At 43.6% G+C, this 21,447-nt stretch overlaps 1 protein-coding gene across 6 annotated transcripts in view; it reads left to right on the top strand.

Moving 5' to 3' along the window:
• The window catches only part of LOC139226343 (lissencephaly-1 homolog), a 138,310-nt gene that overhangs the window by 70,636 nt on the left and 46,227 nt on the right, over positions 1 to 21,447 (top strand). For all 6 annotated transcript variants that reach the window (XM_070857027.1, XM_070857026.1, XM_070857025.1 and 3 more), the window contains one exon: positions 19,849 to 19,933. In XM_070857027.1, coding sequence (XP_070713128.1) covers positions 19,849 to 19,933 — 85 coding nt within the window. The remainder of the gene's footprint in view (positions 1 to 19,848; positions 19,934 to 21,447) is intronic.

Genomic DNA, 21,447 nt, shown 5'->3' on the forward strand with positions numbered 1-21,447 from the left:
GTTTGAGACACTACCTCGTCACCCTCAATCTGTATTACAAATTCAACCATACTGTGATCACTCATTCCGAGAGGATCTTTTACGAGGAGATCGTTTATTATTCCTCTCTCATTACACAGGACCAGATCTAAGATAGCTTGCTACCTTGTCGGTTCTGTAACATACTGTTCGAAAACAATTCCGTATGCATTCTATGAATTCCTCCTCCAGGCTACCCCGTGCGATTTGATATGACCAATCGATATGTAGGTTAAAATCCCCCATGATTACTGCCGTTCCTTTTTCACATGCCTCCATTATTCCCTTGATTATTGTCCGCCCCACCGTGAAGTTATTATTCGGGGCCTATAAACTACGCCCACCAGTGACTTTTTCCCCTTACTATCTCTAATCTCCACCCACAATGATTCAATATTTTGTTCATTAGAGCCAATATCGTCTCTCACAACTGCCCTGATATCATTCTTTATTAACAGAGCTATCCCACCTCCTTTCCCTTTTTATCTACCTTTCCGAATTGTCAGATACTCCTGTATGTTTAATTCCTAGTCTTGGCCACCCTGCAACCATGTTTCTGTAATGGCCACCAAATCATACCCATTTGTAATGATTTGTGCCATCAACTCATTTACTTTATTTCGAATGCTGCGTGCGTTTAGGTAGAGTGTTTTAATACTAGTTTTTAAACCATGATTTTTAGTTTTGACCCCTCCTGCAGCCCCTTTATATTCATACATATTGTCCCTTCCTATCACCTTGTGGTTTACACTTGCCCCAGTGCTACTCTGCTCTGTTGCCTCCTGCCTTTTGCATTCTTTCTTGGGGTCCTGTTCATCTGCACTCTCACCCACTCTAACTAGCTCAGAGCCCTCCCCTGGGTTCCGAATACTCCAGGCTTGCCTTTCTATTACACATTGACCCTTTAGAATTTTGCTGTACAGTGGCCCTTTTTGTTTTTTGCCTTGGGTTTCTCTGCCCTCCACTTTTACTCATCTCCTTTCTGTCTTGCTTCTGTCTCCATTTTGTTTCCCTCTGTCTCCCTGCATTGGTTCCCATCCCCCTGCCATATTAGTTTAGCTCCTCCCCAACAGCACCAGCAAACCCTCTCCCTAAGCCACCCATTTGTACACAACCGCTACGGAAAACAATAATAATAAAACCGGACGGACCACCCTGCAAAGTCCTTCTCGCCAACATCTGGGGACTTGTGCCAAAATTGGGAGTGCTGTCCCACAGACTAGTCAAGCAATAGCCATACTCCCAGAATCATACCTTTCAGCCAATGTCCCAGACTACTACTTCATCATCCCTGGGTCTGTCCTGTCCCACTGGCAGGATAGACCTTGGGAGTCCTCAACATTGACTGCGCACCTCCTGAAGTCTCATGGCTTCTGGTCAAACATGGGCAAGGAAACCTCCTGGTGATTCCCACCTACCGCCCTTCCCCTCAGTTGATGAATCAATACTCCTCCATGTTAAACACCACTTAGATGAAGCACAGAGAGTAGCAAGGGCACAGAATGTATTCTGGATGGGGGACTTCAATGTCCATCACCAAGAGTGGCTCGGTAACTACTGACCGAGCTGGCCAAGTCCTGAAGGACACAGCTGCCAGACTGGGTCTGCAGTCGGTGGTGAGAGAACCAACACGAGGGAAAAACAAACTTGACCTCGTCTTCACCAATCTACCCGTCGCAGATGCATCTGTCCATTTCAGCATTGGTAGCAGCGACCACCGCACAGTCATTGTGAAGACGAAGTCCTGTCTTCACAGAGGACACCATCCATCATGCTGTGTGGCACGACCACCATGCTAACTGGGATAGATTCAGCAGCTCAAAATTGGTCATCCATGAGGGGCTGTGGACCATCAGCAGCAGCAGAATTGTATTCCACCACAATCTGTAACCTCTTGGCTTGGCATATTCCTCACTCTCTACCATTACCATCAAGCCAGGGGACCAGTCCTAGCTCAGTGAGGAGTGCAGAAGAGCATGCCAGAAGCAGCACCAGGCATACCTAAAAATGAGGTGCCAACCTGGGAAAACTGCAACACAGGACTATGTGCATGCTAAAATGAGTAAAACAGAGTGCCATAGACAAGGCTCAGTGATCCCACAACCAATGGATCAGATTAAAACCCTGTAGTCCCGCCACATCCAGTTGTGAATGGTGGTGGACGATTAAACAACTAATGGGAGGAGGAGGCTCCATGAATATCCCCATCCTCAATGATGGCAAAGCCCAGCACGTTAGTCCAAAAGACGAGGCTGAAACATTTACAACTATCTTCAGCCAGAAGTGCCGAGTGGATGATCTGTCTCAGCCTTGTCCTGAGGTCCTCACCATCACGAAGCCAGTGTTCAGCCAATTTTATTCACTTCACGTGATATCAAGAAACGGCTGGATACAGCAAAGGATATGGGCCCTGTTGTGCTTAAGACTTGTGCTCCAGAACGAGCCTCGCCTCTAGCCAACCTGTTCCAATACAGCTACAACACCGACATCTATTCGACAATGTGGAAAACTGCCCAGGTATGTCCTGTCGACAAGAAGCACGACAAATCCAAATCTGGTCAATAACCGCCCCATCCTTCCACTATCAATCATCAGCAAAGTGATGGAAGGTGTTGTCAACAGTGCGATCAAGCGGCATTTACTCACCAATAACATGCTCACCGATGCCCAGTTTGGGTTCCACCAGGACCACTCTGCTCCAGACCTCATGACAACCTTGGTCCAAGCATAGACAATAGAGGTGAGGTAAGAGTGACTGCCCTTGACATCAAAGCAGCATTTGACAGTGTGGCGCGTCAAGGAGCCCTAGTAAAACTGAAAGTCAATGGGAATCGGGGAAAACTCTCCAATGGCTGGAGTCATACCAAACATAAAGGAAGATGGTTGTGGTGGTTGGAGGTCAATCATCACAGCTCCAGGACATCACTGCAGGAGTTCCTCAAGGCAGTGCCCGAGGCCCACCATCTTCAGCTGTTTCATCAATGACCTTCCCTCCATCATAAGGTCAGAAGTGGGGATGTTCGTTGCTGACTGCACAGTGATCAGTGCCATTCGCAACTCCTCAGATAATGGAGCGGTCCATGCCCGCATGCAGCAAGATCTGGACGACATTCAGGCTTGGGCTGATAAGTGGCAAGTAACATTCGCGCCAGGCAATGACTATCTCCAACAAGTGAGAGTCTAATCACCGCCCCATGTCATTCAATGGCATTACCATCGTTGAATCTCCCACCATCAACATCCTGCGGGTCACCATTGACCAGAAACTTAACTGGACCAGCCACATAAATACTGTCGTAAGAGCAGGTCAGAGGCTGGGTATTCTGCGGCGAGTGTCTCACCTGACTCCCCAAAGCCTTCCCACCGTCTACAAGGCACAAGTCAGGGGTGTGATGGAATACTCTCCACTTGCCTGGATAATAACTTCTATTCATGTAGCACCTTTAATGTAGTAAAACGTCCCAAGGCGCTTCACAACAGTGTTACAGACAAACAGATAAATTTGACACCGAACCACACAAGAAATTAAGGCAGATGATCAAAAGCTTGTTTAAAGACTTAGGTTTTAACGAGCGTCGTAAAGGAGGAAAGAGAAGTAGAGAGGTTTAAGGAGGGAGTTCCAGAGCTAAGGGTCCAGGCAGCTGAAGGGACATCCAGCGATGATTGAGCAGTTATAATGAGGGATGTTCAGAGGCCAGAATTTGAGGAGCGCAGACATCTTGTGGGATTGTGAGGCTGAAAAAGATTAGAGATCGGGAGGGGCGAGTCCATGGAGTGATTTGTAAACCAGGATGAGAATTTTGAAATCGAGATGTTGTTTAACTGGGAGCCAGTGTAGGTTGGAAAGCACAGGGGTGATGGGTGATCTTGACTGGGTGCAGGTTAGTACACGGGCTGCTGAGTTTTGGATGACTTCAAGTTTACGTAGTGTGGAATGTGGAGGGCTGGCCATAAGTGAGTTGGAGTAGTCGGATCTAGAGGTAACACAGGCATGAATGAGGGTTTCTGCAGCAGATGAGCTGAGGCCGTGGCGGAGGCAGGCAATGTTACGGAGGTGGAAAAAGGCGGTTTTAGTTATGCCGCAGATATGTGGCTGGAAACTCATTTCAGGGTCAAATATGACACCTAGGTTGTGAACAGTCTTGTTCACCATCAGATTGATGCTAGGGAGAGAGATGGAGTCAGTGGTTAGGGAACGCAGTTTGTGGCGGGGACCAAAGTGAATGGCTTCGGTCATCTCAATATTGAATTGGAGAAAATTTCTGCTCATCCAGTACTGGATGTCGGACAAGCAATCTTGACAATTTAGATACCAAACGGGGGTCGGCAGAAATGGTGGAGAGGTAGAGCTGGGTGTCGTCTGTGTACATATGGAAACTGACTCCGTGTTTTCGAATGATATCGCCAAGGGGCAGCATATAGATGAGAAATAAAAGGGGACCAGGGACAGATCCTTGGGGGACACCAGAGGTAATGATGTGGGAGTCGGCAGGGAAGCCATTGCTGGAGATTTTCTGGCTGCGATTAGATAGTTAAGAATGGAACCAGGCGAGTACAGTCCCACCCAGCTGGACATTGGTCAAGAGGCGTTGGAGGAAGATGGAGTGGTCAACTCTGTCAAAGGCTGCAGGCAGGTCCAGAAGGACGAGGAGGGATAGTTTACCTTTGTCACAGTTATGAAGGATGTAATTTGTGACTTTGAGAGCAATTTCGGTACTGTGGCAGGGGTGAAAGCCAAATCGAAGGGATTCCAACATTGAATTCATGGAAAGCTGATCACTGATTTATTTGGGAGGCAACAACACGTTCAAGTATTTTGCACAGGAAAGGGAGGTTGGAGATGGGGCGATAGTCAGAAAGCAAAGTGGGGTCACGGGTTGGTTTTTTGAGGAGAGGGGTGATGACAGCAGATTTGAAGGAGAGGGGAACAGTATCTGAGAAGAGAGAACTGTTCACACTGTCAGCTAACATGGGAGCCAGAAAAGGAAGTTGGGTGGTCAGCAGTTTAGTGGGAATAGGGTCACAAGAGAGCAGGAAGTGGGTCTCGTGGATAAGATGAGTTTGGTGAGATTAAGAGGGGAGATCAAAGAGAAACCAGAAAAAGATACGAGTGCAGCTCCAACATCACAAGAAGCTCGACACCATCCAGGACAAACCAACCCATTTTATTGGCACCCCATCCACCACCTTAAACATTCACTCCCTCCATCATCGACGCACCGTGGCTGCAGTGTGTATCATCTACAAGATTCCCTGCAGCACCTCCCAAACCCATAACCTTTACCACCTGGAAAGACAAGGGCAGCAGGCACATGGGAACACCACCACCTCCAAGTCACACACCATCCTGACTTGGAAGTGTATCCCATCCTTCATCGTCACTGGATCAAAATGCGAGAACTTATCCCTAACAGCACTGTGGGAGTACCTTCACCACACGAACTGCAAAGGTTGAAGAAGGCAGCTCCTTCTCGAGGGCAATTAGGTGTAGACAATAAATGCTGGCCTTGCCAGTGACGTCCACATCCCATGAACGAATAAAAAAAATATGAGAACCACTGTATATGGGGAGGGAAGTGGGAAGGGAAAATGGATGGTGCCGTGTTTTGCCACCGCTGAGTGAGAGCATATCTGCAAGGTTACCAGGTAAAATGAGGGTGACAATTACGAACAATTTATAGTGGTTACAGGTCTACACTACTGCCTACTGTTCAGAACAATTGAAAGGTTCACGCCACAAAGACGATTGGTGTGAGAAGTTGAAAATTGGTACACAAGTACAGAGAGGATCCTCTGCCGTGGTTAGATTTGAGGCATGCTATCTGCTTTGCGTCTTACTATATTGTGCCGAACCTTTATTAGCACTGGGTGTTTTCCTTAGCTAAGCTGACTTCCCTTGCATTGGGCTATATTTACCTCCATTCATAAAAGTTAGTGGGAAAAGTCAATGTGAGTATAATGTAGAAACTTTTCAGCTTTGTTTATGCTAACTGCAAATGGCAAATGTACTCCAACGTGAGCAAAAAAAAATTAGCCTGCAGAAAATACAAATCCTTTAAAATACTTCTGTATCTTGTGTCCTCATCTATCAGTTTTGCCACAGGAGAATTAGTTTTTAATCATCAGGTTTATTTTTTTAAAATGAAATAAAGAGCACTGAACTGAATTTCCTGACCTCGGGCGAGGAGCTCCACGGTCCACCTGCCTTCCACTCTTCCCCCAAACCCCCCCACCTTGCCCAAGCCCCAACGAAGTGCGGCCTCACGCGAGGAGCGTCCCAGGAGCGGGCTCAATGTGTTCACAGCTAGTCAGTTCACTAATTGTATTTTCAACAAATTTAATGAACAATAGGTTGTCTAATTCTGTGAAATGCACCTGTATTAATCTGCTGTAAGGATCTCTGATGTGCTGTATTATGTATTTTTTCCCTCCAGTGTTCTGCGAAGCATTCAAAAACACAAGGTTCCTTTTTTCAAATTCACCTCGTCGTTCAGTACTACAGAAAAAGCAGCAGTTTCACTTAATTTCATCATCCCAGTGGGAGTTTTGTTATCCGCCATTGAGTAACGGCTGCTGAAAAGTCTTGATTGTGTATGTGAAATGCAGTAATTATAAAGCAATTACTGACGTTGCTGTACTTTTACAGACAGTTGAAGGTTGGAGCTTGTTTTGTGCTGTTTTGGGAGATGATGTAATGCCACAAGGAGCAACATACTTCCTCTTCGTCACGCCGTATGATGACAATAGCTGCTCTTGTTTTATGGGCCTACTGAAAGTAGTTGGCTGCCATTTCTTAAAGCCATTGCAGACTAATTTATTCTGGCAGACTAAAGGCTGAATACTATGGAATGCATGTTCGTGCATAAAGAATGAGGGCTCAAAACTTGTGCTGAAATTATAATTCAGCAAGAAGCCTCGAGTTTTCTTCCGATTTGAGCTTTTAATTCAATGCACCATTATTGTTCCATACTTTACAGAATAATTGTTAATTTGGAGATAATTCTTTTGCTGCAAGTTTAAGCTTCTGATTTTAAAATCTCAAACTCGGTATTTTCATGTGCTGACGCAGCGCAATGAGCAGCAGAGTGATCTGTCCATAATCGTCCTGTGAAATGGAGTGGAGAGGGAAAAAGTTCAACAGGAGATGAGATGTTTCCTCAAGGGAAGAATACATTTGTGGCCCAGTAACTATGGACTGCCCTTATGCACAACATACCAGACGGAGGCCCTTGGTATTAGATACCAAATATAGGAAAGGGAATGGTCTTTTTAAAAAAAAAAATTATCGAAAGTTACTAAAACGTGGGTCAGAATAATGAGGAACTCGCACAAAATACCTGCTTGTAAATATGTTCTTTAAAATACAAACTGTCCAATCTATGTAGATTAGTGTGTCTTGCTGGGAATTTGAATTGTGCTCGATGCTACTTAATCTTCAGCAGAGGCCTCAACTTCTGTTAGTTTTAAAAAAAAGTCAGTGTCAGTTCTATTTGTAAGCACAGTTTAGACTGCTCAGTACACTGCAAGAACTGATTTTTCTCGTCCTCAATTAGTTAACCACGCACCAATTTTCCTGATTTTACTGTGGCGTTGGAGATGTTTCCAGATATCTTGAGCAAGGTACACAGAATGGGCTAGAATGATGAGCACCAGTTTATTTTTTAAATCTGTCGGGAAATGTCTGGCCTCCACAATGTTGGTTCAATGATGCAGCTTGCATCAGGAAACTTTTCTGTGTACTGTATAAGAACATGAGAGGAGCAGGAGCAGGCCGTACGGCCCTAGTGCTTGCTCCGCTCTTTAATAAGATCATGGCTGATCTTCGACCTCAACTTCACTTTCCTGCCTGATCATATCCCTTGATTCCCCTAGAGTATTTTTTTTTTAACCACTTAATTTATGACTTGTGTACTGGAATAAAGAGTATCTCAACAAGTGGGTAATGTCAGTTAATTACTTAACTGCATAATTATTTTCAAATATAAATCTTTGAACTTCAATCTAACCCAGAAAAGGGAAGAAATGCCACATGTTGCACATGGGATATTTCCCATATATTGATTGTGTGCTATTCATGGTGTGCATTAATCACTCTGTTTGTGCCCACGTGGCTATGGTGTTATTAGACATTTTTTTGCACTGTTTCCATTTGAATCTTTAAACATTCTTACAATGTATTTTACCTTCAAAAATTAAGCGAGATATTCAGGTAAAGTCAATCAATTTTTGTATTTTCAGTGCTGTCTGATCAGAATTTATCCCAGAATGAGCGTTTCTTGCAGGTTTTTTTAATGGTACTTTCATCTTCGTCACCGTTTTTCCTTGCACATGTGCATCTTTTTCAATGTGGTATTTGGCTTCCCACTATGTCTGCAAATTAAATGTGAAATTCATTTATCTTCAAATACCCTAATTTACATTTCCAAGTAGTTGAATTCGGAAAGTCCTTAGTGGAACTTGGCATATCTCCTACAAGATTTAAGATTTTTCTCCGTCCGATGTGTCTGCAGGGGCGGAGCTGAGTAATTTCACAGATTGCTGTGGATTTTAAGCTTGGCAAAAGACTAGCATTGGGTGATGTCATTTCAATCAGAAAAAGGGAGGAATATGGAAAAGTGGGAGTGAGTAACCTGATTGGCTCATCTCAGGATTACTGAGACAGCTGCTTTCACTTGAGGCAGACACTGGCTCACAGTTTAAAGATTACCATTTGTTGGACTTGTTCTGTGGTTTTCTGATTTTTAAGTTGAGATTGATAGAGACTAGTGTTTTATATGAGTAAAGGTTCCTATTCTCAAGAACACAAAAGCTTTAAATTGTAATCAAAAGACAGATCATGTGAACATATTCTTTTCACTCACTCACTATGCTCAGCAGCTTGTAAAAGATTCCTTTTGGCCAATCTTGAGCAACGAATGCTATCTGTAATTAGATTTGATAGAGTAAATAGGACTGAATGAGTTCAGCCTTAATGTGGTTGTACACAAGTATTCTGGTAAATTGCTTCATTAGTCAGTGAAGACTGTTTTGCAGTTCAACTGACATACAACTTTGCATTTATTTTCCCCGATGATGCCAACTTTTCTGCACATCCTCCAGCCAGAAAGGCAGTGTGTGCTTTTAGGAATCATGTTGCAAGATGAGAGACCTTCAAAGTGTTTTCTCCTTTGGAAGATTACATGCCTTCTGTGATGTGCTATCCAGTGACTCAGCTCATTATTTCCTGTTGTCGCCAAATCCTGCTACCCATTGAGCCAGGTTTTTCCATGAACCATCCACTAGTGTGCATTGATATAATTTATTTTAAGTACATATTTGACTAACTTGAAACTTTATCCAAATACAGGTTTGAAAATTACTTGAATTGCTGGTCAATGTCTAAACATCTTTTATAATTGCCAAACACCATAAAGGTCATATTTTAAAAGAATTAAATTTACTGTCCTTTTTGGAATAATGTCTTGGCTTATGTAGAAAATGCAGAATTAGTTCCTTTTAAATGTCAAGTCCTTTTCGAATTCAGCTACTGTAATTCTGATCCTATTTTTAGCATTTTGGTTAATGCCATAATGGGCCCAAGTTTCGATAGAAGTTGCTCCTTTTTTTTGGAGCAGCTAGATTTTTTTTGGAGTATCTTAAAATCGCAATATTCCACATTTTAGTTTGCTCCAGTTTCAGTGAGTTAGTTCAGTTTCTTTTTAGTTCAGATTTTTTTTTTTCAAAAGGGTGAGTTACCAGCCACTTAGGCCATTTAAGCAAGTTTAGACCGCGAAAAGTTACTCCAAACTAACTTAGGCCAGCGTATGTGTCCGCTCAAAAACCTTGCAGACACTTTCGAAATCAGGCACAGGTAGCCAGAGATTGAGGGGAGAGGGAAGTTAGAGGACCTTGCAAAGCACTAAACACCTTCACAACATACAGATCTTGCACTGTAACTTTTGTATAATTTACAGATTCCACTATATGAAGCTTCATAAAATGTGCACTTTTTAATATATCAGAAGTTTAATTTTTTTACTGCTCTTATTAGCAGGCAGTCGAGGGACAACTTTTCTAATTTGAGCAGCTTGTTCTTTTTCTAAATCATTTCAAGAAACTCTCCTCCTTTTCCCCCCACCCGCCCCCCCCCCCCCCACCGATCAAAAGTCTCCCCGCACCAACCTGTTTCTTGTAGCCCTCCGAGTGATTGAGTCTTGAACTTGATTTCTAAAGTCCAAAAGGGATATTGTCTTTCGGCATTAATGCTTTGAAATTTCTTGACAAAGATGTGATCAGTGACACAAACCAGTAGCTTCATCTCCCCTCCCCCCAGTATCGTGTCTCGAAGAATTCCACTGCAAACGTGCTGTATAACTCCTGGCGCTGATCTGGTGGCCCAGACTCGGGCTCCTCCAGCTCCTGCTCCCCTGGGCTCCCTGGCAAACTTCCTTCGCCGCACGTCGCGCGCACACACTCCGCCAACTGAATGGGAGGGGCAGCACTGGCAGCAGAGGATGCAGTCAATGGGGGTGCGAGAGGCTATCATACTGAACTGGTGTCAACGCGGGAAGGCAACGGCCGGCCTATGCAGCAGGCCACTCGGCCCGGGATAGGGGTGGCGAACATCGCGCGTCCCTTTGGCCAGGGATGGGGTCACCCAGAACCAGAGTGCAGCTGCTGGCACTCTTTTTTTTTTTGCTGCAGGGCTGTGGCTCTGCCCCCCGCTGGTTCTGCTGCGCTGCACCGAGTCCCAAGGAGGCCTGATCAGTGTGGAGAATACCACGGTAAGGATTTGGCGTGCTTTTTGTTCGAGACAATCGGCGGACCTGCTCTGCTGCATGGACCGAGTACGGACACGCATTGCAGTGTGGGCTGGCCCGTGCTGCCCCGGGCCCTCGGTTCTTCTCGGCCCCGTATCTTCATCTGTCGCACCTCCGCCATGATCTCTCACCGTTCCTCTGTCACAAACCAGTGCAGCAATACTGAAGCACTTTTAAGAGGATGCGGACATCAAAATTAGGAAAGCTTAAATTTTTAAAAATGTATTATATTCTGGAGAGATTCGATTAGAATATGGTAAACAGAACCCTACTATAGGTATTTTTTTTTTTTTTAAATTCTGGAGACATACCTGAACTCTATAGACCAGTCAAGTTTAATACAAGCAGGAAAAACATAGAAAGTATTTTGAGCGATCTCGAGGGGCATGGTATGAGAGGTTACACATGGAAATGTACAAGTGAATGTTGATTTAAAAACAAAACATTTTAGGAACAGGAAAAAGATATATATGGCCTTTAGGTTGAGCTCAAATCCATTTTCTCACCTTGTCCCACTTTTTATTTAGAAATGTGTCTAACTGTCTGTCTGTTGGACTCGCTTAAATGTGCTTTATTGGTTATGCATATTTGCTTTATTAATGTACTGGCAAACCCATGAGAGCATCTGGGTGATGACTTGTATTCAGATTTTCCCCTAGTGGAGAGCTTTAAAATTGAACCTAATAGTTTGGATTTGATCCATAAATATGTAGAAAATCTCAATGTATTTTTTTGGTAGATTTTTGAATATAATTCAATTTTTCAATCCCAGACTGTAGGTCAAGTATCTCAGATTTGGAGCAGTACAAAAGAAATTTTTGAAAAATGGAAGCAAATCCCATGGTCCATGATGCGAGGTCAGGGAGAATGTGCTTTTGACTGGGAGGGTGGGGGGGGGGGCTGATGTAGCTGTTGTAAGCCCCATCATGCTAGAAATCTGAAGCACTTTCATTTGTAAATGGTTTAAAGTAGTCTTAATTTGCAGCAAAAACCTTTCAGAAGGTTTAGCCTGAGTTGCACAGAGAACTTTGGTTTTTGCCTGCAGCAAATCACTCGTGTGAATCTCGTATTGTTTTTGAGTAAGTAAAAGGCTGCCCCTATTTCAATGTAATACCTAGTTGTTGAACTTAATTTGAGAACTTGTCAGTTTGGCTCAGGATAATTGTCGCTCCTGCAGATTACAGATAGACCAGCATTTAAATTTAACACTGGGGTGTTCTGTGTTGCCTTTCAATCACTTTTATTATTTTGTCTCTGTGTAATTTCATCCTTGTGACATGATCGTGAGTTTGTACCAAGTGAAATTGCGACTCTGCGAATTTTGGATCAACTCTCTAGAACTGATAACATATAAGTATATACACAAATAGTCTGTTTTTGTCGTCGTCGTTTCCCCCCCCCCCCCCCCCCCCCCCCCCACATACACACACTTTTGTGAATGTAGGTCGCAAGGAATCGTCGCATTTAGTATTTTAATGCAGTAGGATTCATTACCCATATTCAGCACACAAGAAGTTTTCAATGTGTCACAAAGCAGAGGTGAGGAGGAAGAATCACTCAAAATCTGGAATCATGCTCTCTGGTCAGTCTTTCGAATAGAATTGACTGCGACGGGAGCAAGAACTTATCTGCCTTTTGGCTGTGGAATGGTGCCAGAAGTCCCAACAGGAGGGGGAGAATTTGCAGGGCTATGGGGAAAAAACAAGGGAGTGGGATTAATTGGATAGCATCTCTCAAAGACCTGGCACTAGAACGATGGGCTGAATTGCTACCTTCTGTGCTGTAAGATTCTATGAAAAACATGACCCAAAAGGTCAAAATAACTTGATGAATGCAGCAGTTATGTTTCCACTTTTGAAACCAGATTATTTCCAAAAATATTGAGAACACATTAAAATCCAGCAGTGTTTTAATTTTTTTCCTTTTCCCTACTCCCTCAAATTGCTGACTCTTGCTGGATATATTTTTTTATCTGAAGGCCCAGAAGTGAGCTGGAGTAGACTGTTAATCCGTGGGAGGCCAATACAGTTGACGCTGATTCTGTTCTCACCTGACATCTACACAGAAGCACTTTCCAGGAGCGGGGTAACTGGATATTGATCAGTAATGGGAGCTTCGGCTGATTTCAGCCCTCCCCGGCCCCCAAATAGCTGAGAGCAACTAATGTCACAAACCACGAATCACAGCTGGTTTTTATGGCTCAGTACTCTTATCAGGCAGTGCCTTCACCTGCTGCAGAATTGAAGCAGCTTAATGCATCTCACATTTTTGCACAGAAGCAGCAACATTGCATAACAATTGCTTTTTGAAGTAAGTGTACAAGGACACCCTCAAAGCCTCCCTGATAAAGTGCAACATCCCCATTGACACCTGGGAGTCCCTGGCCAAAGACCACCCTAAGTGAAGGAAGTTCATCCGGGAGGACGCTGAGCTCCTCGAGTCTAGTCGCTGAGAGCATGCAGAAATCAAGCGCAGGCAGCAGAAAGAGCATGCGGCAAACCAGTCCCACCCTCTCCTTTCCTGAATGACTATTTGTCCCACCTTTGACAGAGACTGTGGTTCTCGTATTGGACTGCACAGTCACCTAAGGACTCATGTTAAGAGTGGAAGCAAGTCTTCCTCGATTCTGAGGGACTGCCTATGATGATGATGACTGATACAAGTACCACGTTTTTTGTTTACAGACCATGCAGCTTTCCACCACAAATGTTGAGCAAAAATAGTTAATTTACAGAGTTTAACCAAAAGATGTGTACATATATTTTCGATGTAACTATTTGTACTGTATTTTTTTGACAGGCAGGCATCTGTCGAGCCCCCTCGCCCCCCTGCCCGTACTGCACTTTTTTTGTCAGACATGCAACAAGCCCCGCCCCTGTCGAGCTCCGCCCCCCCCCCCCCCCCCAAAAGCCCGAGTCATTCCATCAACGTGCCAAGAAGCAGGACCTGAGTCTCTGACTCTCTTTGACCCCTCCTCCCCCAGCCGGGCTGGGGGCCGTGAGCGGGAGAGGGGCTGGGGGGGGGAAGGGAGAAAGGGGCTGGAGGGGGAGACGGATCATGTTCTTCCAACCCCTTACAAGGGACATCGTTGGAGTGGATGATATCCAGAAGTTACGACACTGTCACTATTCACTTCATACTCAATAAACCTGTTAACAATCTGTACACAATGCCTGCCCCAGGTGGAGTGGAGTGGGGGAAGGATGCACTTGCGCTGGGGTAAGACACTTAGGCTAGGGGAGGCATGCACTTGGACTGGGGTAAGGCACTTTGGCTTGCCCTTGCTTTCTTCTGGGGAGCTGTGTCTTCTGTCGCTTCAGGAAATCAAAGTGGATCGAGTTACAATTTGCAAAGTCATTGGTCCCCTTGGAATGTGTAACTGGAACCGCCCATCCCAAGTTCTCAATCATAGACAAAGGGTGGAGCATGGTGGCAATTTTTGTCGTACAAATAAGAATGTCCATATATTTTATAGTTTGTGTAATGCACATGGAAAGATAGAGAGTGTTAGTGTTAGAAAAATCAATCTGCAGTCTGTATGAAACCACCTGGTGTTATCTCAGACAGTCAGGTTTTTTTTCCAAAATCAATAAAGGCGTCTACTTTCACTATTTTGAACCAGACAACTCATAGGACACCCGAGCTGCACAAGTAGCAATACCCTATCCCAATGAACCTTAATTTGAGCTCTGTTACAATTTACTGATTTAATTTTGTTGAGTTAAAAATACTTAGATCATTTAATGGGAAAATATCACGTCCTTTGCAGCATTCTGTAAAACTGAGCATTGGCTTGCTTTGGGTGGCAGAGTTGTAATTGTAAGCACTCTGCATAGTAACTGCCTTGTTGATGTGGGATGATGCCACACCCATTGTTTAGAGGAAAACTGCTGTGTTGGGTGGAATTGATATCTGACTGCAAATATGGTTTGCATTAGAAAGCAAAGCGGAGGAAAGCACCATCCTCTGCACGACTGGAGAGCTTTAATAATCTGAAGGCCCATGAGAAAGAAATTGGGAAATACTGACTGGACAGTTGAATGGCTTATTTTGTTCACACCTTGAGACCGATGAAGGATATTATGAATATTTATAGTTGTGGGATTTGCAAACCGTTTCACAAAACTATCAAAAGAGCAGTAGTTCTTCATCAAAAAGAGGGTAAGGGAAATATCAACCTGTGCAGACTCAAGTGTTGAGGAATAGATCTCCATCAGTGATATTGGGAGCCTCTACCAGTGTCCTTATTTCCCTTGGGTTGAGGAGAGAAAATTGGCATGGGTTTCTAATTCTGATTACAGTCCAACGACCCCACCAATGAAACTTGAATACATGCACATCTGGTAGACATCATTGCACTGTGTGTGATGCTCCTTCTGCAGTTGTGTATTTTACAATGTTCACTGTTGAGGCGCGCACACATGGTAATTTGGCTGAGATACCAGAAGGTGGCCCGGCTCCGTGAAACTACCTCAGCATGGAGTCTTTGCCCTCAGGAGAGGGGAAAAAATTATGAGAGAACCCATAATGTAATCTAACTGGCTGCAGATCCTGTATAAGTAGTGTTGACTTCCGAAATCGGTTTCATTTTCCACAGGGTGATGGTATTTAGATTCTGCACAGATGAATATTGTTTTAAACTGTTCTGCTCTTGAAATATTGTCAATTTCTGTTCAGTATGGAATGTCAACTTGGAGATTAGACAATTCTGGTATGAAAATGGTTTTTTTTTAAAAAGTGAATTTACCACTCTTAATGGGGAAAATGTTTGCCAATGTAAAAATCTAATTTCACACATCTGTGCCTGCAAATACAGGATTGCTGGGAAATTACATTGGTAAATTGAAACAATGATTTTCTGGATTTTCAAAATTTACAGTTGCATAAGTAATGATCTCTGCATGGAGTTCTACCATTACTGCAATATAGTGGCACCCATAAAGCTTCCACCAATGCAGTTTCTCAACTGGAGTGCCAATGTTCGATCAATTGCTCCTGAATGAAATGCTTAGACCAGTTCTGATGCCACTCTCCTCCCACCCGCCCCCAGCCAGCTCATATGTTCTTAAAGTGCAAATATAGGGATACAAGTTAAGTCAGAAGTTTGATCAGAACAGACATGTTGCATGGACACTGGCTTACCAGCATTCAAGGTGGCCCTAGCAGTGCTAGAAAAGAGGGAGTCCTGGGGTCTAGCAGTATTTTGAGGTAGGCTCCCAAGATCTGGCCGTTTTTAACCCTGCGAGCTTCTCTAAGAACTGTGGAGGGGGAGGTACTAGGAACACTGGGACAGATGCTGGGATTGTTGAGAGGAGAATCCTGGGACCGAGCAGGATTTCAGAGGGAGGTCTTGAGATCCATGAGCCGTGGCAGTGGTTATGGAACTAATGAGCTCTGGGAATGCGATCTAGAGTTTGTGAGCACTGAGGAGAGTTTTGTAGGAGTAGGGAGATCCTGAGGTACAACAGGAATGGGTTGTTGGAATCTGGTAGTATTAGGCGGAGCAAGGTGTAATATTCTTGTGACGGGGGGGGGGGGGGGGTCCCAAGAGAATGGGTCCTGAATGGCCTTTCATTTCATTCAAGCTATTGGGACCTCATTCCCACATATTCCTGCATGTCGGCTACTCCCCACCACCACTTTCAAGTGCGGTCAGTGCTTCAATGCTGGGGATGTTGGCCTGGTCGACGACACTGATGGTGCATCTGTCCTCCCAGGGGATTTGTAGGATCTTGAACCGCTGGGCAGGCCACATTGTCCTCATGCTCTACTCTGAACTCCTTCACGGCAAGCGAGCCAAAGGTGGACAGGGGATACGTTAAAAGGACACCCTCAAAGCCTCCCTGATAAAGTGCAACATCCCCACCGACACCTGGGAGTCCCTGGCCCAAGACCGCCCGAAGTGGAGGAAGTGCATCCGGGAGGGCGCTGAGCACCTAGAGTCTCATCGCCGACTGCATGCAGAAGACAAGCGCAGGCAGCGGAAAGAGCATGCGGCAAACCTGTTCCACCCTCCCTTCCCTCAACAACTGTCTGTCCCACCTGAGGCAGGGACTGTTGCTCTCGTATTAGACTGTTCAGCCACCTAAGGACTTATTCTAAGAGCGGAAGCAAGTCTTCCTCGATTCCGAGGGACTGCCTATGATGGTGCTGACCACCACTTTCCCCATAGTCATTAGGTTCTTAACTTTGTTCGTGCCATCAAGCATTTAAGTGTAAGTCTGCTGCTTGATAAAATTGTCAGAAAATTGTGGGCTGGGGTTGCACGATTTCCTGATTATTGGGTAATTTGCAAAATTATATCATCTTTGATTTTTTTTTAAATCCATAATGAAACAAATTACTTCAAACCACAAAGTTCATTTATGCAGTTTCCAAGTTTTTGTATTAAATGTTGTTCAACCTCAAATTGTTTAAGACTGTTTTTAATTGAATGTATACAGCCAAGAGCGATGATTGACTAAAAAGGTTCTCTAGGAATGATCGGTTTTCTTTGCTAACCATCAACAGAAAAATGACAAACAGCTGTTCTCTTTGCTGTCTCTGAGGAGCTATGTTTTCACGTGTTGATTTTGTTTTTCTTTGAGGAGTTCATAATAGAAAAGCACAATTGTAATATAAACTCATCACTTGCCTCAAATAAAAGCTTTGAGAATTCAATCTCTCTTTTGTTTAAAGTCTTTTGGAAACAGCAAAGAAATCAAATCCTCACGAGTAGGGAAAAACGCCCTTCAACCCTTCTGACTCCAGCTGCAGGCTGGAAAATTGTGCTGAGAATGGACAGTTGTGATTGAAAACTGTTGGGAAAAGTCTGAGACCTTCAAGTAAAAACTTTAATGAAGACATTTATAGACACAAAATACTATTCAGTGGGAAACGTAATGATATTCTAACATTTTAAAAATGTATTTTATAACCATATTTTGATTGTGAAATTTATCTTACTGTGAAGAAAATTTTCAGAAAGCATTTTGTGATTTATGGGAACTGGGTGGCCAGATTGCCCAATCTTAAGATAATACATAAAAGCAAAATATTGCAGTTGCTTGATCAAATAAAAGCAGAAAATGCTAAGCAGGTCAGGCAGCATCTCTAGAAAGAGTTAACGTTTCAGGTTGATGACCTTTCGTCAGAACTGGAAAAAGTTAGAGATGGAACAGGTTTTAAGCAAGGTAGGGAAAGTGGGGAGGGGAGGAAAGAACAAAAAAGGAAGGTCTGTGATTGGGTGGAAAGCCAGAGAGATTAAATGACAAAAGTCATGATGGTGCGAGACAAAAGTAGATGGTAATGGGACAAGTAAAGAAACAAAAGATGGGTCCAGAGGAGGTGTAAATAGCAAAAGCAGAATCATTACCAGCAGCTGCTGTCTTTAAAAAAAAAAAATAGCAGCAGTGGTTATGATCTGAAACTATTGAACTTAATATTGAGTCCAGATGGGATGTGTCCATCCCATTTCCCGCACTTGTGCTCTTATCCCTTCCCCTTCCTCCCAGACCCACAATAGAGTTACTCTTCTCCTTGCGTTCCTTCCCCCCCTCCCCCAGCCTCCATATTCAACAGATCATCCTCCGGCATTTCCAACACCTCCAATATGATGCCGCCGCCAAAAACACACCTTCCCGACCCCTTTCAGCATTCCGAAGGAACCGTTCCTTTCGCAACACCCTGGTCCACTCTTAAATCACCCTCTCCCCTACCTTGGCACCTTCCCGTGCAAGGGCAGGAGATGCAACACCTGCCCTTTTACCTCCTCCCTTACCATTGGCCGGAGCCCCGAACACTGCTTCTAGGTGAATCAGCAATTTACTACTTATAATTTAGTATACTGTATTCGTCACTCACGATGCAGTCTCCTCGACATTGGAGATTGCATGATAGCTTTGTGGAACACCTCCATTCAGTCCACAAGTGTGACCCTGAGCTTGTCATTTTAATTCTCCATCCCACTCCCACTGTGACCTCTGTCCTTGGCCTCCTATGTTCGAACGAATCTCTAATGACGCTCACTGTTCTAATGAAGCTCAATGGAAACCAAAGGAACAGCATCTCGTGTTCGACTCTGCACTTAACAGCCTTCTGGACCTGATATTGAGGCCAACAATTTCAGATCATAAACACCGCTCCCAAATTTTTGGACAGCAGCTGTTGGTAATGATTCTGATGTTGCCATTTACACCACCTACACCCATCTTTTGTTTATTTGTCTCAGCACCATCTCCTTTTGCTTTGCACCATCACCACATTTGTCATTTAATCTCTCCTGCATTCCACTCTCAGACCTTCACTTCTGTCCTTTTCCCCCTCCCCCTTTCCCTGCTCCTGCACTTGCTTGAAAGGTCATCGACCTGAAACATTAACTTTTTCTCTCCACAGCTGCTGTATTTCCAGCATTTTCTGTTTTTATTTAAGATAACATACTCCAACTATAAAACAGCAACTACAATGTGGCATACATTAACACTTAACATTGAAAATATGTCACAGCACCACACACAAGTTAACTAGAGTTTTCAATTAATTGTTTGCCCCTTGTGTCAAATGTTTTATTTGTATTTAATACATACACACACACACACACATATAGCATTGCTCACGGTAAGCCAGAGCATACACTGAAGTGTGACACAATTTTTAAATATTACTAGCCATTTCCTGAGTCATTGATAATGGTGAGTGAAGGTGACTGAGGTGTGATGGGAAGGGAGTGTGTCATTTCGAGAGCGTGCGTACTATGTTTAGTGACTGCGTACATTTTCTGCCCACATTACATTTCCTGTGCCACCATTTTTGAGTGGAAAGGTGTATGTAAATGTTTTGCATGTCACGCTGTGTAGATGCAGGTTTCCAATCACTAGTTGGCTCTATTGCATCCCTCCTGTTCCTGTTGGCCTCTTAGCAATATCTGAGGTTCTTAGAAATATTATTCAATAGTCATTTTTAAAATTATCATTTTTTCCTTTCAGCATGAATAAATCTGTTATGTAGAAGATGCTTAATTTGTGCTTTTTAAAAATTAGACTTTGTTTTTCAGAAATCGAGCTATAGCTGACTATCTTCGCTCCAATGGCTATGAAGAGGCTTATTCAGTTTTCAAGAAGGAGGCAGAGTTAGATATGGTAAGTCAAATTGGTTTGCTTGTTAACAGAAATTTGATCCAGTACAAAAACATGATTGAGAAATTGTTGTCCAGCGTCTCGAGTGTTGAGTAGTGTGATCGAATTTCCGAACAGCCTGGCATCCAACAGTGTTGGGATAGAGTTCTAGCAATTTCCAAAGTGGCAGAAAGCTTCAAATATCAGAAAAATGAGAAGTTTGCTTTTAGCAATAGGCATACTGTTAGGACAGCTGTATCTATAGATGCCAAAAGGATGGCATTGATTTTTTTTTGAGGAATAAACAAAATTAATCTGGAGATGGCACACAATTTTGCCATAGTGTGCATCAGATTTGGGCTATTCCATTATCAAAAATATATGAAGAGATTACAAATTTTTTAAAAAAGGCACGTAAAATCCCCTTCTGTCCTGTCACAATTATGAGGGTTGAAAGCAGAAATGTGAAACTAAACAATTATTTTTGGCTGCTAACAGCACCTGCGTGCCTCCCAACAGCCTGCTTGGTTGCCCTCTTAAGCTGCCCAAGGAGGTGTAGAATGTTGATGCAATGCTCAATGGTACTCGCATCCTCTCCCACAGCTGCTCCATTACTGGGGCTGCTTTCTTTCTATCTCCCTGTTTGTGTCTTCCGCCTACCCTTCCCCCACCACTATCAAAACCTTGGTCCATACCTTCAACATATTAAGGCTTGACTTCTCCAATTTTCTCCCATCTTAACCTTGCACAAGTTCACATCTCATTCAACCACATAGAATACTGCATACTCATCTGCATCCTTTCCAAGCTACATTGGCTCCCTGTGCCCCAGCTACTTGAGTTCAAAATTCTTGTTCTTGCTTTTAAATCCCTGCCTTGTGGCTTTACCCCACATGACCTCGATGATTTTTGCCAGCCTTGCATCTCTGCATTTCATCTTCCATTCATGTATTACCACGCGGCTATTTTTTCTTCTACTTCAGCATTGAAAGCTGCTTTAAGCCTCTCTGCAATTTTCCTCTGAATCTTATGCCTAGTTCACGATGCCTTGCCTTCAAAACCTTAGAAAACGGTGCTTTCTTTCAGTCCCTCAGTGAACAGTGTCCATTTTGTATTCCTTGCTCCTTTAATATAAGGCATTGATGAGGACTGCTATAGAAATGCAAGTGTCAATTGGCTGCTTCATCTGCTAACCTTTTCTGATGGAAAGGAAATATCACAAATAAGATGGGTTGGTATAAAGAGCATCTGTTCAGATTGTATGGAGTCCAACTGGGACTTTCTGCAGAGTTTGTATCGGAAATTTAGTGCAACAAAAGGAGAAATTGGTTGCTTTGTTTGTACCTTGCATTTTTGTGCCTTAATACATGTGAAATCAGGTTTTAATTCAATAAGTTTACCCTTTTCTAAACAAGGCATAAAGCCTTCATCTGATCTTTACAGACAGCCTGCTATGACAAAATTGGCATGTTCTGCCATCGCCCAAGAGACTTGGATCTGAATCGCAGACGCAACTGATATTTGTACTTGAGTTTCCC

This window comes from Pristiophorus japonicus, chromosome 16 (assembly GCF_044704955.1).
Source record: "Pristiophorus japonicus isolate sPriJap1 chromosome 16, sPriJap1.hap1, whole genome shotgun sequence".
NCBI lineage: Eukaryota > Metazoa > Chordata > Chondrichthyes > Pristiophoridae > Pristiophorus > Pristiophorus japonicus.